At 42.6% G+C, this 18,111-nt stretch overlaps 1 protein-coding gene across 8 annotated transcripts in view; it reads left to right on the forward strand.

Moving 5' to 3' along the window:
* The window catches only part of OGDH (oxoglutarate dehydrogenase), a 282,477-nt gene that overhangs the window by 123,651 nt on the left and 140,715 nt on the right, over positions 1 to 18,111 (forward strand). For all 8 annotated transcript variants that reach the window (XM_029604213.1, XM_029604206.1, XM_029604212.1 and 5 more), the window contains one exon: positions 8,460 to 8,648. In XM_029604213.1, the coding sequence (XP_029460073.1) occupies positions 8,460 to 8,648 (189 nt within the window). The remainder of the gene's footprint in view (positions 1 to 8,459; positions 8,649 to 18,111) is intronic.

The raw sequence follows: 18,111 nt of genomic DNA on the forward strand, positions 1-18,111 counted from the left end.
GGCAATCGATGAGTACACACATTGCTCTTAACTGCTCTGATCGGCTACCATTATTTTGCTTTGTATTTTGTTTTTATTATGTTTTATTATCATATTTACTTAATTTGATACCTGTTTTATGAGTTTCTATTGGCTCTTAGATGATCTTTTAAAAGCTAATTTATTTCTTTTACTCTGTGTAGTTTTTTAGCTGTTACTATTTTATCAATTATTGTAATTTCCAAATGTGATGTAACTTTGTAAACCGATGTGAAGGTTCGTCTGATACATTGGTATATAAATGCCAATAAACTAAACTAATTCATCCTGCTGTCTATGGAGAACCCTGTTTACGATAAGCAAGCTTGCTGTTACTCTGCCATTTGATTTACTTGGTCTTCATGTACAACAATATCTTGTTGAAAAATAAGGGTAGTGATTCTTGGGATAACTTACAAAGAGATGTTTTTTGCTTAAGTTGTATTATGGATCAAGTTCTGTGGCAAGCAACTAAGAAGGCTAGGGTAGAATATAAAACTTACAAAAACTGAAAAGAGGTTTTATCCCTCTTGTTTTAAGGCTACAAAGCAAGTTTATAAATCTTCAAGCTCCAATAAAGGTTTGATTTTAGCAGTTTCTTTTGTTCACTATTGCTTTGTTAATCAAGTCAAAGGTCATTAAGGGGCCATCTAGATGAGTGTCATTTTCTGTGGTCAAATAAGTAATGAGAAAGTTTGTTATAAATCGTCCTTTAGCGTGACAAAGCTGGGATGTGACAGAGGTGAAACGCGCTGCACAAAAGCTTCATTGTTCCAAGCCTAGCACTCCAGCACAGAATACAGAAATTGGGACCTAAATTAGTTTTGCAAAGAGAGTTGCATAGATAGGGATTTTATTTGTAGAAGGCTGAGAGCTTTTAGGCCGCCTGCCTTATGAGATCCATTATGCATGCTGAAAGATCATGTATTGATATCAGATATGACAGTGGCAAAGAGGAGTGTTGAGTGACCTTGAAGGGAACACAGCTCTTCACATCTGCGTAAGAGCTGAGAGTTCAGAATGTCCTTGAACGAGCATGGATTCCAGGAAGAGGTGCTTAAGACTTCACTACTAAATACACTTTTTTTTTTAAAGTCTTTCTTGCTCGTTTCAACCTCTTGGTAGAATAAAGTTCCACTCTTTCTCTGTGTGTTGGAATTGTAGGCCAGGTGTTCTGGGGTGGGAGTTTTGTGTCCAAGAAAAGATGCTTTGTGCATCTGGGCCCCCTAAGTCCTAGGCATGGACCCTATGCTGAATGCTAATTGTTATTGTCATAAAGGTTGTGATCCCTGATTAGCTGTGCACGTTAGCACTAATTTTTCCGCAAGTGTGATGCACTAACCTCGCAATGCAGATGCAAACAAAAATTGCAAAATAGTTATAATTTTTCCACAGCTTGATTTATAAACTCATTTCTCAGTGGAAAGCTGAGAATTGCAGCTTGCTAGTAGTAGTAGTTTGTCAGAGACAGTGCTTAGCAAATATTTTTACACTTTTTTTTTTTTTTTTCCAGAACTATAAGGAAAGAAAATCTGTAGCAGAGATAATTTCCTCATAGCAATTAAAGGGCTGTTTGGTTACGTTCCTTGGTAGTCTGACCTGGGAATAGAACTGTTGGGGATTGTAAGATTCCAGCAGCTTCAAGCCAGAAGTTGCACCATTGCATTTCTTGTTCCCTCATCTCTTCTTTCCCGCCCAATCTTCTGCTGGTCTTAAAGAAAGTATCTAAGGTAATGCTGCTTTTGTGCTCTGAGAGGCCAGTATAAACCCGTGCTAAAATCGGAGAGAAATGTTAGCACTGGTTTTATTTAATGTGCATGTTGTAAAAACAGGGGTCCCCACAGGATGCAGCCAGCTAATGGGAAGCAGATTGAGCAGGAGTTTAAAAAAAACAAACAAAACAAAAAAAACAACTAACCTGAGTGAACCTGAAAAATCCACACTGATACAGAAAGTGCTTTAAAACAGGCATAAGGAGGTAAATGCTTGAAGCTGGAAGGAGCCTACAGTCAAACAGTGTGCATTTTGGTGCTGTGCATCCCCCAATGGCAGTAGTTGCCCATTCCAGAGAGCTAATCCTTTGATTTCACTTGGCATGCCTTGCCCAAATGGTCTTGCATACGAGATTGTGCCCAAGTTGGAATGAACATTGCTTGTCTTTCATGCAAGTCCATTTTGTTCACATCCTTCCATCTTCAAGCATTTACCTCCTCACTCCTTGGCCTGAGTTGACGTAAAAGTTAATTCACATTTTGGTGGCCAAGTTATTCCATTGCTGGGCCCATATGTTAATGCCTAGCTGTTTCTCTCACATTGTGGACAGCAATAGAATAGCTTTGGCCACCAGGAATGTGAGTTTACTTCATCTCAGACCAAAGGAGGAGTTATATTTCCAGCATAAGCTCTCCGGGCTTTGCACCTTTAGCTGAACAAAAACATAAGCTCTCTGGGGGAAAGCATCTTCAGCTGAATAGTATGCAGTCTGGTGTTGTACATCCTGACTTTAGTGTATTGTTCAGCTATAGGTGCCTGTCCCAGAGAGCGTAGGCACGGTTCAGCTGTAGGTTCCAGCCTCAGAGAACTTAGATTGGAAATATAAATCCTTCCTGGTTCTGAGGTGGAGTAACACACTGGGCACCAAACCATCTTGGCCATCAGAAAGGTTTACTTCACCTCAGACCCAGTAGTAAAATTTCCAACATAAGCCCTCTGAGGTAGTCACCAGTCAAAGGTTTTCTTTCTTTATCTGAATTGCTGGATGGCATGCACACACAGTGCTAAAGTGCGTATTCAGCTGTTGACGCGCACACACACAGAGTCTACGTGTGTTCATCTACCTGTAGGTGCCTTCCCAAGTGAGCTTTATTTATTTTTGTATTTTACTTGTGATTCCTTGTCAAAATGCCTTGAATGAGAGAATGTACCCACAAAATAAGATGTACAGCTGCAATCTCGCATACATTGCCAGTTGTGAAAGGCATGGCAAGAAAAATCAAATCCGGGGTGAACACCATCAGCTGGACAGTATGCACTCTGGTGCTATTCATCGGACGTTGGCATCCCTGTTCAGCTGCAGGTGCCGCCTCCTCCCTTGGAGAGTTTATGCTTTGTTAAGCCAGCTATAGGTGCCCACCCCAGAGAGCTTATACTTTCATTTTTACTTGCCATTCCTTGCCAAAATGGCCTTGGTTGCAATAATTTAGATTGGGCACTCAAAACTAGCTGAACAAAGTGTAAGCTCCTTGAGGTGGGTATCTACAGTTAAACAGCATGCAAGAGTTGGGATACAAGGCATCTGTGTACTTTCAGCTTTCACTGGAAATGAAACTCCTGGGTTGGGAGGTAGAGTAAACACTTATCTGGTGGCCAAAGTTATTATATTGCTGTGTCCAGTCGGGTAGAAGTAGCTAGACATTTCCATATTTGGTCAGTGGCATGGGGGGGGGGGGGCAGGGCAAAGACTCCCTGGGTGCTGGGCTGTAGGGGACTCCCGGAGGCCTCTTTTTGTATTTTATTTTCAGCCACACGCAGGTAGAAGGCAAGAAGAGGGTGTTTGAAATGTCTGCTGTTTCTGTGACCTTTAAGCATTTAGGAGGATTGTGGTGGTGGGAAGGGGGGAGGGAACGTGGAAGGCAACACAAATGACCCTGGCTATGCCACTACACTAGGCATAGCAATAATATAACATGGCCGCCAGAAATGTGAGTCATGTTTTACTCCTGCTCTGACCCATGAGTTAAATTTCCAGCATTAAGGAAATGCGCTTTAAGCTCTCTGCCCATTAATGCACCACCCCACATTGCTGGGGAATAGCTAATGCCTTCTTTTACGTGGGAATTGCATGAACCAATGCTAATTTTAGCACTGGTTTTTACTCCTTTAATGAGGATCTTTTAGGAGTTAACTCTTGTATTGAACAGGGGTTTTAACTTAGTATTAAAAAAAAGGTGCACTAAAACAGGAGTTAAAACCTGAGCTAATGTTAGTGCTCTTTATTACATCTGCCCCTAAGGCGTAAAGAGCTAGGTGACTTGTCACCCTAGGGAGCTTGGCAGTAGCACTGCTTTGAGTCATAAACAAATTGCTGCTGTATTTGGCAGTGAAGGAAAGGCATATGGGTCCCCTGAAGCCACCATCTTGCAGCCAAGAGCATGAGGTAAATACAGGGGATCCTGTATTTACCTCATGCTCCCCTGAAGCCACCATCTACCAAGCTACCAAGCTGCAAGATCCTCTTGATTTAAAGAAACATATTGCAAAAAAGAAAATAAATTATGTATTTGACCAGATATTTAGCATTGTCTACCCCTTGGACCTGAGTATCCAGAATCGCTGTGCTGATTTGGCTTCCCTGGACTTTAGGTTCCCTGGAATAGAAACATGAAGGGAGAAAAAGACCATATGGCTTATCGTCTAGCCATCACACCCCCAAAAGATCCCCTATATTTACCTCATGCTTTCTCGAATTCAGATACTGGTTTTGTCTCTACATTGCCACTAGTAGAAGCATGGAATGGCTTACTACACGCTCTGTAAGAAATATTTCCTAAGATACTCCTGAGTGTACCCCAATTCCCCCTCATCCCCTTCTTGTAGAACCTGCTTTCCATTGAAAAAGGCTCACCTCCTGTGCATTGATATCTCCAAGGTGTTTAAATGCCTCTATCGTATCTCACCTTTCCTCTACAGTGTACATGTTTAGATCTTTAAGTCTATCCCCATATGCTTTAGAATGAAGACCACTCATCATTTTAGTAGCCACCCTCTGGACCCACTCCATCCTGTTTATATCCTTTTGAAGGTGGGGGTCTCCAGAACTGTACAGAGTATTCCAAGTGAGGTCTCACCAGGGACCTATACAGGGGTAATATCACCTCCCGTTTTCTGCTCACCATTCCTCTTCCTATACAGGCAAGCATCTTTCTGGCGTTTGCCATCGCTTTACCACCTGTTTGTTCACTTTAAGATCATCAGATACATTCACCCCCAGATCCCGATAGTCTTTCGTGCCTGGAAGAATTTCACTTCCAATACTGTACCTCTTGTGTTTTTGCAACCTAAATGCATAATTCTGCAATTTCTTTTAGCTTTAAATCTTAGCTGCCAGACCTTTAGACCATTTATTGACCTTTGCTAGATCCCTCATGTTTTCAATACCTTCCTGGCTGTCTGCCCTGTTGCAGATTTTAGTATCAGCAAAAAAGACAAACCTTCCAGGCAATCCTCCTGCTATGTCCCTCTCTAAAATGTTGAAAAAAAGAATCCAAGGACCCGTCCCTGAGGCACGTTGCTGGTAACATCCCCTCGTCAGAGTAAATGGATCTGCAATGTAATGGCCATATATGATGCTGGGAGTCTTGGGGTATTTTGTGCTATGGAAGCTCCTAGTTTATTCTTCTCATTTTAAGGGTTGGACCCTTAAGGTTCCCACACATTGTTGTACCTCGAGACTGGGAATGTGGTGGCTGCTAAAATTACGCCCAGAGAGGAACACGAGGAAGTGGGAAATATTATGGCTGACATTTTCTCAGAGTCAACACACAGACTAAAGGCTTTTTCTTTGTTCTGAATCATTATGCCTGTCCTCCTAACAATACCTTTAAATTTTAGAGTAGGAGGCTTGGGCACTGTACAGTTGGTATTGCATAGATCTGTTTTATACTTTTCTTCCCATTAACAGTGAGCAGCAGAGTATCCTGGGTGGTAGCTTGACATCGCAGAGCCTGTAAGTAGCAGGGAATCCTAGAGGTGTTGCGATATCTCAGAGCCTCTGTGCAGCAGGGAATTCTGGGGAAAGTGTGACAGCAGAATGTGAGCAGTAGAGCATCCTGGTGATACTGTGATGACACCCAGTTCAGAGGTGGAGCTTGCAGAGATTTAAAATGGTGCTGTCAGGCCCTGCTAAGAATGACAAAAAAAAGAGCTCTGTAAAAGTAAACCCCGGAAGAAAGGGATTAAAACTTAATTCTGTCTAAATCTAGTTCTTTGAAGGCAGCCTTACTCAGTCATGGGATAGGAGGCAGTGCCTGTTGTGCATTAGTAACTGGATAAGACAGGCAACAGAGGGGGGAGGCCTAAATGATCAGTTTTCCAAATAGAGAAAAGTAATTGGTGGACTACTAAAGGGATCGGTACTAGGACATGTGATGTTTATCATATTCATAAAATTATTTGGAAAAGGGAATAAAGTGAGGATATCAGATTTGCAGGTAATCCAAAACTATTCCTTTAAAAAAAAAAAAAAAAAAAAAGATTGTGAGGACCTGTAGAAGGACCTTGTGAGACTAGAAGAATGGACATCTGAGTGGCAGATGAACCTTAATATGGAAAAGTGCAAACTTATGCACACAGAGCAAAATAATCTCAACTGCAGATACCTGATGGGTTCTATATTGGGAGTCACTACCCAGGAAAAGGACCTTGGAGTTTTTGTGGACAATACATTAAAATCCTCTGTTGTGCGGCTGCGGTCAAAAAATCAAATAGAATGTTAGGAACGATTTGAAAAAGTAGTGGAATAATAAAAAGGAAAATAAATTGCCTCTAGTATGGTGCGACCAAACCTTGAGTATTGTATGTAGTTCTGGTCTTCCCATCTCAAAAAAGACATAGCAGACCTAGAAAAGGTGCAGAAGAAGGCAACAAAAATAATAAAGGGATGGAGTAGCTCCTCTGAGAGAGGCGTCAGCTTGCAGAAGAGATGGCTGAGAGAGGACATGAGAGCCTATGAAACCATGAGTGCGGTGGAACGCATGCAGGATAGTTATGTACCCTTTCATATAATACTAAAAGAAGAGGCTATTCCATGAAATTAACAACCAACAAATGTAAAGACATTGTAGAACGTCCTTTTTTGGCTCTGCCACCATCACGCAGGGGAGGAATGTGTTCCCAGAGGATGTTGTTGAGGTGACTGGCACAGCAAGATTTAAGAGCGACTTGGAGAAGGCCCTTAAGGGAAGCATCATACAAATAAGTAGCTAGGTGGGCTGGAGAAATCCATTGCTATCCTTGGGAGTAACAAGAAATAGAGCTGCTTTTTGGGAGCCGTGGGATATTTATAACCCAGACTGGCCACTGTTTGAGAGAGAAGCTGGGCTCAATAGGCCTTAATATGTCCCAGCATGGGGTATCTTTTATGTTCTTATGTCTGTAGAAATATTTTACCTTTTCAGGGCATTCTTTGCTAATATGTTCGTATTCTGTATGCTAAAAAGGCATTGGAACTTCCTGAATCATTTTGAGAGGTTGAAGTTAAAATGCTTTGTAAATCAAAATTGTGCGTGTAGGTGCAAACTCTGCGAGTACTTTTTACCCTTGGGGTTTGCACCAGAATCGGAGCACATGTACTTGTGCTTTGATTATTACCTTCCTGCCTGCTGCGGGTAAAATTTCAGCTCAAAGTGTGCATGGATTTGAATAATCAAAGCTGCAAACATTCTTTCCGCCCCTGGGAGGGTCTCCAGAGTTGGCGAATAAGAGTGCATTTTAACATGTAGCGGATTTAAAACAAATTGTAGACGGTGTTTTTTCACGTAACCCAATTAAGCTATGCCGGAGGATGTGGTCAAGCTATCTAGCATTGCTGAGTTTAAAAAGGGTTTGGACAAATGCCTGGAAGAAAAGTCCATCAACAATGAGTAGCCAGGTAGACTTGATTTATCTCTGGGAGTGAACAACAAAAAATGGGATCTGCCGGTACTTCCTAGAAGTTGAGATTGGCTAAGGTCTGAGACAGGATGCTGGACTTGTTGGACCCTTGCTCTGACCCAGCATGGCACTTCTAATGTTGAAAAACATGCAGACATGTTGGACAATATTCAAAGCCCCCATTTATATGCCTGTGGAAAAGACTTCTAATATTCTCCATAACTGCACCAGTTATTAGAACAGAAGTTTATTATTTGGTACATACCAAAGGTAAAAGTCTTAGGCCTGGATTTTCTAAGATTGCAGGCCTTTATGAATCGCGTGGTGCGGGGGGCGGGCCTGTGAAAGTTAGCAGCGATCGCACCCAATAGCACCACTGTGTGAAAGGTGGTGCTATCAGGTGCGCTGCTGGCAGTGATAAGGTGTCCTACCTTTTCGCTGTCAGCGAAGTCGTCGCGGAGTCTGCCCCAACACCGCCCTGACTCCTCTTTTCGCGTGCGATCCCTTTGGAAAATGACCCCCTTAGGGTCCTATTCTATTACAAAGTTGGAATTTTATTCCTTACATGCCTTCCAGCATTTAAATTGAGTTGGTTTCATTAGTGTTAACCTAAAACTTGCTAAACTTGATCAGATAAGTCTGTTTTAATTGTTAGGGTAAATCTGTTATATACTTACTGGTTTATTAGTATGTTTGCATGATAGAATTGTGGGGTTTTTTTTGCAGTTTTCTGTTGTAGTCCTATTCAAGACACCATTTTTTTTTCTCCTTTTTGTCTTTGTGCTTTCTAGTCATGGGACATATTCTTTCGCAACGCCAATGCTGGAGCCCCTCCAGGTACTGCCTACCAAAGCCCCCTTCCACTCAGCACCAGCCTCACAGCCCTGACGCACGCACAGTCTCTGGTTCAAGCACAGCCCAATGTAGATAAACTGGTGGAAGACCATCTGGCAGTGCAGTCTCTCATCAGGGCATATCAGGTAAGGAAGCCACAGGGAGCAGCAAAATACGAGAGCAGCACATTCTGCTCCTACCTGGCACCTCACAAATCCAGGGATACAAGAACTGGCACAAAGCAGGGCAGAAATCATTTCATGTTAAGCGAAGAGCACTGTGACACTGGATTAAGATGGAGCAGTTAATAACAGGTAGATTGTATAGCAGGGGAGTTGCTAAAAGCTTCAGAGATCCAGGGCATGGACCTGGAGGTCCTTTTCTTCACCCCCGCCCTCCCAGGGTTGCCATCTTACCCACAGATCAGAACTGGGCACTTAGAGACAAGACTCTTCCCCCCCCCCCCCCCCCCCCATTTGCATACATTTGCCACCACTGCCCCTGAATCAGCCTTTTTTCTCTTGTCCCTCTGTTCCTTCTAGCATCCCCAGGACAGTGGCAATGGACAATCTACCAATGGATCAACAGGACCATCAATGATGCGTGATGCACTCATACATTTATTTGAAACGCCATAAGAATGATGGAGCACAATCTGCATAGATGCATGCGTTCCATTAATTGTGCATGCACATGTGTATTATGGGTGCCTTGCTCATTTTTTCCAATGTTTACAGAAATATGAGTGCATCAATCATCCACAGCCTTCATTGATCTCTTCTTATGGTACAGTCACAGGTAACTGAGGGACCCAGGCCCAGCACAACACAGTAAACAGCCACTTAGCATTTCAGCCTTTGGGTTACAGTATTGTAGAGTATTTAAAAAATTGTGCTGTCTTTAATTTGATATGGAAAACAAATTGGCAATGAATCCTCTGGAAAAAAAATGAATTAACAATTACTGTATAGTAAACCTCCCATACCTAAACAGTACTAACAGCTAGCACTCAAATAGTAACACCCCCGTATAAAACGGGAGCACTTCAAATATTACACCAGGCCCTAAAACACAAGAACTTCAAAATCCAAGCTGCTATAGATCCCTAAATAGAAACTGCATGCTAGCAGAATACCTTGTCTTGGTCACATATGTAGAACACAGACAAATCGTCACTCAATATAGACTAAAGAGACCATGCAGACAAACTCATCTTGAAACTGCAACAAGCCGGTCTCTGTATGCATGCAACAATAGAGAAATAAAAAATCAAACAAAATCAAGAAATATAAAACATCATAATAGTAAAACCATACTCATAGAAACAATATTTCAAAACAACTGACACAAAGAATATCCAATAATTAAAAACTCATAAAATTAAAAAAAAAATTCCCAAGCATCAACAAAATATTTCAAAATAACAGACACAACAAACACGCAATAATGAAAACAAGGGTAACATGAATCCTCTGTGCTGCATACCTAGGAACTTCTTTTTTTTTTTTTTTTTTTTAATTTCCATTCACCCTGTGATTGTCACAGATTAATGGGGGGAGAGGACACAAACTTTCTTCTCACTCTCTCTCGTATGCACGCTCCCACACACGTTCATTCTCTTCCATATGCTCTCTCAAAAGCGCACACACATTCTTCTTCATATGCTTTCTCTATCCCTGGAACATACAGGCAACAGCCTCTTTGGGCCCAGGTAGTCTCTCTGTGAAACACACACTGATGCGCTCTCTGTCTTTCTTTCACCCTCATGCACACTCTCACACACAGAGGGTGCAGGCAGCAAGCAGCCGCCTTTTTCTCAACTCTGTGGACCTGCTGACGCAGCAACCTCCAACTTGGGCCGTGTGGGCCCGGCCGACACAGCAGTTTCCTCCTTGCGGCACATGGCCCAGCCAATGCAGCATTCTCCTTTCCTTGCGTGGGCAGGCTGATATGGCTTCATCCTCCTTAGGCTGCACAGGCCTGGCCGACACAGCTGCAGATTCTTCCGGCTTACGCAGGCCCCTTCGACTCATTAGTCTCATCCTTAGTGGGAGCCGAGGCTGAGACTTGGAGCACTAATGTTTGGAGTCGGGCCATGGGACCCATGTGCCTGGTGCTAACAACTCCTCTGCTATATGGCAATGTATGAGAGACAGGGTGAAGGGTAGGGGGAACAGTTATGGGCCCTCATATAGGTTTTATAACAGTGCATTGTTTTTTGTGGGGTTTTTTTTTTTTTTATATACTAGCTGACATGTAAAGAGCCGGAAAAGAATCTGATATTGCATGCTGCTACGATGGAGTTAGTGAGGCTTCCCATGCTGGTGGGATTATAGATGTTGCATTTTACGTCACAAGATGTGGTTACACATGCATGCAGACAGTGCAAACATTATGGAAATTCAGTGTCTTAACATGCAAAGATTACAGAGTAAAATGAAGCTCTCCGGAGAACAAAATTGCCGCCTTGTGCTAGAGAGTGTGGCCCCCAACATGACAAGCTTTCAGCTTTTCACTGATTTATTCCAGAGCAATTGCTGTATCGCCCAAAAGCTTTCCCACTGCCAGCTTCAAAGACTAGGAAATTATAGTGTTTTGACTGATAGCACAGCTCAATTGTAGAAAACTCAGCATTCACAATCCAAGGGAATACCTATAACATAGTAAGAACAGGAAACCAGCCTTTGTTTAAATCTGTTAGAGACCCTGGTTATAGAAGCCATTGTGGGAGGATTAAGGTGTTCAGGTTTCATCCCCAAGGCTGCTTTGTGATGTCCAAGTCTGTTTAACCTGTTAAAGTATCGATTTTAATGTACTGTTACTGCATGAAGCTGGGGATACTTTTTCTTTTGGTGAAGCCAGCAGTAATGGAACTATAGCTGCCTGACATGCGGAAAGACCTCCGTTAAAACACTGGGAATGAGAAATCATTTTGATTCACTGAGCTGTGCAAATCTGAACTAGAAATCGCAGAGCAAGAGGAGTGCACAGGCATTCTGCAAAACTAATTTCTGCACAGTCCATCGATGGATGTGCACTGCAGTACTGGGGGCACAGTCTGCAGGATATTAAGATGTTCCCATCAACAGTAAATGCAAAACACAACTCCAGTTATGTAATTTTATGTAACAGATATACAGTGCCTTGCAAACGTTTTCACAGCCTTGTATATTTTTCACATTCTGTTGTCAAAAAAATACAAATCAAAATGCATTAAAGTAGGAGTCTGTTTCACTGATCTACACAACATAACTGTACACTTTAATCGTGAACGAACAATTATAGAAATATTCCAAAATTAAGAATAAAAATCCAGAAAGTCATGATTGTATAAGTCCCCACACCCTTTGTCATAGCAAAACCAAATTGGCTGTAATTTAAAAAAAAAAATTGCCTCAACAAGGCCCATAATAAGTTAAATAAAGCCTACCTGTATCCTATCACAATAGAGCCGATTTGAATACTCTTGGATTAAGAATCAAGCTATTTCTGTTTATATGAAGTGAATTTGAAGCAAATGTTAAAGCATATTGAACAAGGAGCTGCCAAAAGAAGTCTGGGGTAGCATTATTCAAAGGTATGGATTAAGGGAAAGCTATAAAAAACAATTTGTGTGTTTTGAATATGCCTCGAGGTACGGTCAGGTCCATCATTGTAAAGTAGAAACAGTTTGGCACCTCCAAGACACTGCCGCAGTCATGCTCTCTCCAAAGTCCAAAGGAACCTGCTGCAGAATATCTCTGTGAGGCCCAGGGCTTAATTTGTAGACCAAGTGGAAGTAGAAGTGGAGGGGGCAGAGCCAGGACCAAGTGTGACCTGTGAAAGGGGCAGGTCCAGGGCAGGGTGAGAGCACACACACACACACGCCTGATCACTTAACATGCTCAACGACTACTGGTAGGCGAAGGACAGCAGGGTGTTGGGGATGCAGGGTCACTGGGGGGGTAAGGAGGAGAAGGCAGATAGAGAGAATGGGTCTCTCTCTCTCTCTCTCTCTCTCTCTCTCTCTCTCTCAAACCCCCACCTTCTCTCTGCCCTGGTGATCCTGATTCTCCATTTCCAGCTCTCCACATAAATTTACCAGTGGTTCTTGCCCCCTCCTCTTCCTGGGAAATCGCCCTCTCCAACATCTCTCCTCTTCTAGTCTCTTCATTTACTCTCACTGTTCAGGCCCTTTCACCCTCACAAGTGTGCTCAGCAGCAGCAGAGATAGCAGGACCTGGGGCGATGGCAAAATGAGCAGGAGGCTGAAACACCTAGGAGTGGCAGAAGCAGTGGGGCCGAGAGTAATTCATCCCATATATTTTTCTCATCTTGCCTGTTGTCCTTCACAGCCTCTCAAAATGTGCTGGAAAATTGCACAAAAATCAAAGCCATGTGGCCAGGGCTGGATTTAGCCATAGGAAACATAGACAAGTGCCTAGGGCACCAAATTCTGAAGGCATCCAAAAACTGGGACTCTTCCACTGCTTTCATTTCCAGGGGTGCCTATGGACACTATAATCTTAAATCCGGCCCTGCATGTGGCTGCCATTGTCTCAAAGAAAGCAACTCCAACACACTGTTCTCTGCTTCCTCCAAGGGCTGGGGTGCCTTAAATAAGAACAGAAGACTCACTGTACTGGGTCAGACCGAGGGTCCATCAAGCCCAGCATCCTATTTCCAACAGCGGCCAAACCAGGCTACAAGTACCTGGCAGGATCCCAAGGGGTAGATAGATTCCAAGCTGCTTATCCCAAGAATAAGCAGTGGATCTCTACAACTCTACCTTAATAATGGTTAATGGACACTTCCTCCAAGAATTTGTCCAAACCTTTATCTTTGCAGAAGAATCCGAGGCCTGACAGATTTCAACTGGACCATTATAGGCTTTCCAGGCTGTTTGCGCCTCTTTTATGCAAACTTTTTAATTTTTTGTGCGAGTCTACTTCTCTAACTGGGAACTTGTTAGATGCACTGATTAATTTACAAAGCAGGGAAAGATCCATTAGAATGTAGGCATATAGACCCATCTCTCTTATTTAATGCAGGTAGTAAGATTATGGCTAACATACTTCAACTCCAATTAGAATATAATGGAGATAATTTTTTAAAGTTACACATTTAAATGTAACATACTATCGCAGCAATTTAAAAAAATCCATTTACATATACGAAGTGCACTTACATGTGTATATCCAAACCCTTTATAAATGCAGCTAATCTAATAGTTTCACCACATTCTCTGGCAATAAATACCAGAGCTTAATTATGCATTGAGTAAAAAACATTTCTCTTATTAGTTTTAAATCTATTACCTAGTAACTTCATTGTGTCCCCCCTGGTCTTTGTACTTTTCGAAAGAGTAAACTTCTGATTGTTTACTTGTTCCATTCCACTCATTTTATAAACCTTGGTCATATTTCCCCTCAGCTCTCTTCTCCAAGCTGAAGAGTCCTAACCTCTCTAGCCTTTCCTCATAAGGGAATCATTCTATCCCCTCTCATTTTTTTTTCACCCTTCTCTGAACATTTTCTAATTCTACTATATCTTTTTTTTGAGATATGGTGACCAGAACTGCACACAATACTCAAGATGAGGTCGCACCATGGAGTAATATGGAAACATTATGATATTCTCTGTTTTATTCTCCATTCCTTTCCTAATAATCCCTAGCATTCTATTTGCTTTCTTGGCTGCTGCTGCACACTGAGCAGAACATTTCAACGTATTATCAACAATGACTCCTAGATCCTTTTCCTGAGTGGTGACTCTTAATGTGGAACCTTGCATTGTGGAGCTATAATTTGGGTTACTCTTCCCTTAGTGCATCACTTTACACTTGTTCACATTAAATTTCATTTGCCATTTTCATGCTCAGTCTCCCAGTTTTGCAAGTTCCTCTTGTGATTTAACAACTTTGAATAATTTTGTATCCTCAGTAAATTTGATCACCTTACTTGTTCCTATTTTCAGGTCATTTATAAATATATTAAAAAGCAGTGGTCCCAGAACAGATCCCTGGCGCACTTTACTATTCACCTTTCTCCATTGGGAACATTTACCATTTAGCCCTACTCCCTATTTTCTATCTTTAGGAAATCCACAACACGACACTGCCATGGTATTTTAATTTCCTAAGAAGTATCTCTTGAGGGACTTTGTCAAATACTTTCTGGAAATGCAGATATACTATATCAACTGGCTCACCTTTATCCACGTTTGTTTAAGCCTTCAACAAAATGTAGCAAATTGGTGAGGCAAGACTTCCCTTGGCTAAATCCATCTTGGCTTTGTTCCATTAAATTATGCCTATCTATATGTTCAACAGTTTTGTTGTTTTATGATAGTTTCTACTATATTGCCTGGCATGGAAGTCAGGAAACAGGACGTCACTGGTATGTAGTTTCCTGGATCACCCCTTAATCCCATTTTAAAAATTGGCGATACATTGGCAATGCTCCAGCCTTCAACTACAAAGATGATGTTAATGATAGTTTGCAGACCTGCTATTGGAAATTTGTAATTTCATTTCTTAGTTCTTTCAGCACTCTAAGATGTATACCATCTGGTCCCAGTAATTTGCTACTCTTTTCAGTTTGTCAATTTGCCCTATTATATCTTCCAGGTACACTGAGGTTTGTTTCATTTCCTCTGAATCATCATCACCTTTTGAATATAATTTCTAGCATGGGTATCACTTACATCTTCCTCAGTGAATACTGAAGCAAAGTATTCATTTAGTCTCTCTGCTATGGTTTTGACATCCCTAAGTGTCCCTTTTAGCCCTTGATCATCTAATGGTGCAATGGACTCCCTCACAGCTTTTTATCTCAAATATATCTGAAAACGTTTTTGAGTTTTTGCTTCCACAGCAAGCTTCTTTTCAAATTCTCTGTCTTCCTTATCAATACCTTGCATCTAACTTGCTAGTGCTTTTGCTGTTTCCTTTTTTTTTCTCATTCAAATCCTTTTTACATTTCTTGATAGATGTTTTTTATCTATTATAGCCCTTCACCTCACCTTTTAATCATGCTAGTTAAGAACATAAGAAATTGCCATGGTGGGTCAGACCAAGGGTCCATCAAGCCAGCATCCTGTTTCCAACAGAGGCCAAATCAGGCCACAAGAACCTGGCAATTACCCAAACACTAAGAAGATCCCATGCCACTGATACAATTAATAGCAGTGGCTATTCCCTAAGTAAACTTGATTAATATCCGTTAATGGACTTCTCCTCCAAGTTAGTCATTTAGACTTCCACCTTTTCTAATGCATGGAGTACATCTGGTCTGGGCTTCCATGATGGTATTTTTAAACATCTATGCCTGATCTAAACTCTTAACTTTTGCAGTTGCTCCTTTTAGTTTTTTCTTAACCATTTCCTCTCTGCTCAGAATTGATATCCACTGCTGGCTCTGCTCTGCTTTCTTGGGTTGCAGAATAAAGGTGGCAGAACACTGTTCTGGGTTGTTCTGAAAGAAATTAAGCTCTTGTTAATGGACACAAAAAGGGGTTGAATTAGAATAAGTTTGTATATTGTGAGCAGCAATGCCATTCATCAAAGCCTGGGTAGAAACCCTGATAATTGACACCACTCTCCAATTTCAGACAGTGTCTGATTTAGTATTACCCTTTCCCCTTCTATTCTCAGCAATACAGAAGGAGAAGTGAGGGGAGGGCTTGGATTAGAGAGCAGAATAGCTGTTCTCTTTTCCTGTGATCCAGGCTCATCCCTGCTTCCTTTTCCCTGCAGGCTGCCTGGAGGAGGGGAAAGGCTGGAGAATAACATCCCTCACCCCTACTGTGCTGCTTCTTAAGTCTAAAAAGAAGTGCCAGAACTACTTTTCTGGCCGTTCCCCCCACTAAGCCCTGGTGAGGCCTAAGATTGCTGAAAAAATTGGATTGGAGAAAATGTTAAAGGCAGGAAAGGTGACATGAAGGAAGCCATCGCTGAAGAAAAGCCTTATGAGGTTTAGATAGCATCTGTAAAGAAATACGGGGGAGAAGGTTTTGTGGTCTGAGACCAGAGTGGAACGTTTTGTCTCCATGCTACGTGATATGATATATGTGGTGTTAAACACAGCACATCACCTTACAGGCCACAGAAGAACCCCTCTGAACCTGAAAGAGCTTGAGGTCTTCTGTCCAGCAGAATGGGCAGAAACTCCTGGCGAATTCTGCACACAAAAAAAAAAAATTTCAAATTCTGCACACGGTACTTTAAAATTCTGCAGGCTTTATTCAGAAAGCACAATATAATCACAGTCTTTGAGTCATAATTTATAACTCAATACAGAAAACAAGTATTACTAAAAAATGCAGAGTATTTTTAATTTTCTGTGTGCAGAATTTTCCCATCATAAGTCCTGGCCCCTACAGATTGCTCTTGCCCTCCCCCACGCTCAACAACTCTCTCCAGCTCACTCTTAAGGCTTGAACCCATTCCCAGTGCTTAATATCTCCTCCCCTTCAGGTCAGTCTCCCGATTCACTTGATTCTCTCTCTTCCCCACAGGTTAACCCCTGTTCTTCGTATCTCTGTTCTCACAGGTCAAGCAGGATGGTAGTCCTCACATATATGGGTGACATCACAGGATGGAGCCCAATCATGGAAAACTTCAGTCAAAGTTTCCAGAACTTTGACTGGCCCCTACTTGGCATGCCCAGCATGACACTAACCCTGCAGCCAGCAGGGGTCCCCCTTCAGTCTTCTTTTTTCCGCGCAGCAGTAGCCTCGCGGGTTAAGGAGCTCTGAAGAGATTCCTGACAGGAATTTTCCTCACGGAATTACTAAAAGTTAAATTGCCCCACAGCAGTCCCTCCTTTAACTTTTTTCTCAGTCCGCGGTACTTCGGTAAGTTTTTACCCGTTTCCCGTAGATTACTGTCTAGTTTGGCCCTCGCGGCCTACTGGCCGTTGACCGTACCGCGGCCAAACTTTTTCCATGGCCATGGCGTCGGGGGTTTCATCGGTGCCTGGACTGTACCCGCACTATGTCTTTCACAGACCCCCATAAAGTCTGTGTAATGTGTCTAGGACACGAGTACGATGTCTTGACCTGCACCAAATATGCCCTAATGACACCGAAGGGTCGCAAGGCCAGAATGGAGAAGATGGAACTTCTCTTCCATGCTCAAATCCCGACTCCGTCCATTGCATAGACGTCGTCGGAACCGGCACAGTCGACTTTGCGCCAGCATCGACCACCGAACTGTGACCGACTGGCATAGACGAGTTCTTGGCCATCAACACCCTCTACTACCCCTCAGGATCGAGGGGATCGCAGGGAGAAACATCGCCATCGACACTGTAAGACTCGGACCATTGAGGGAGCGAAATCATCGACCTCGCCATCGTCCGAGCTGCTGTCGAAGAAGCCCCGTCCAGGAAAGGCACCGACCATTCCTGCGACCGGGTCTCCAAGGCAACCCTCACCTGATCAGGGATTGGGAGCCGCGACTCCGCCTTTAACGGTGGTCCCTCCGGCTATGCCTCTGCCTCCTTCTTCTGTTCCGGAGCCGGGGCTGCTTGCTCCAGGTCTCCGAGAAGAACTGGACCGGGATGGTTCATGAGGCCATCGACAAGGCGATGCAACGTCTTCAGGTTCCTCCGACACAGACTGTGGAAC

The sequence above is a fragment of the Rhinatrema bivittatum genome, chromosome 5 (assembly GCF_901001135.1).
Source record: "Rhinatrema bivittatum chromosome 5, aRhiBiv1.1, whole genome shotgun sequence".
In the NCBI taxonomy this organism is placed as follows: domain Eukaryota; kingdom Metazoa; phylum Chordata; class Amphibia; order Gymnophiona; family Rhinatrematidae; genus Rhinatrema; species Rhinatrema bivittatum.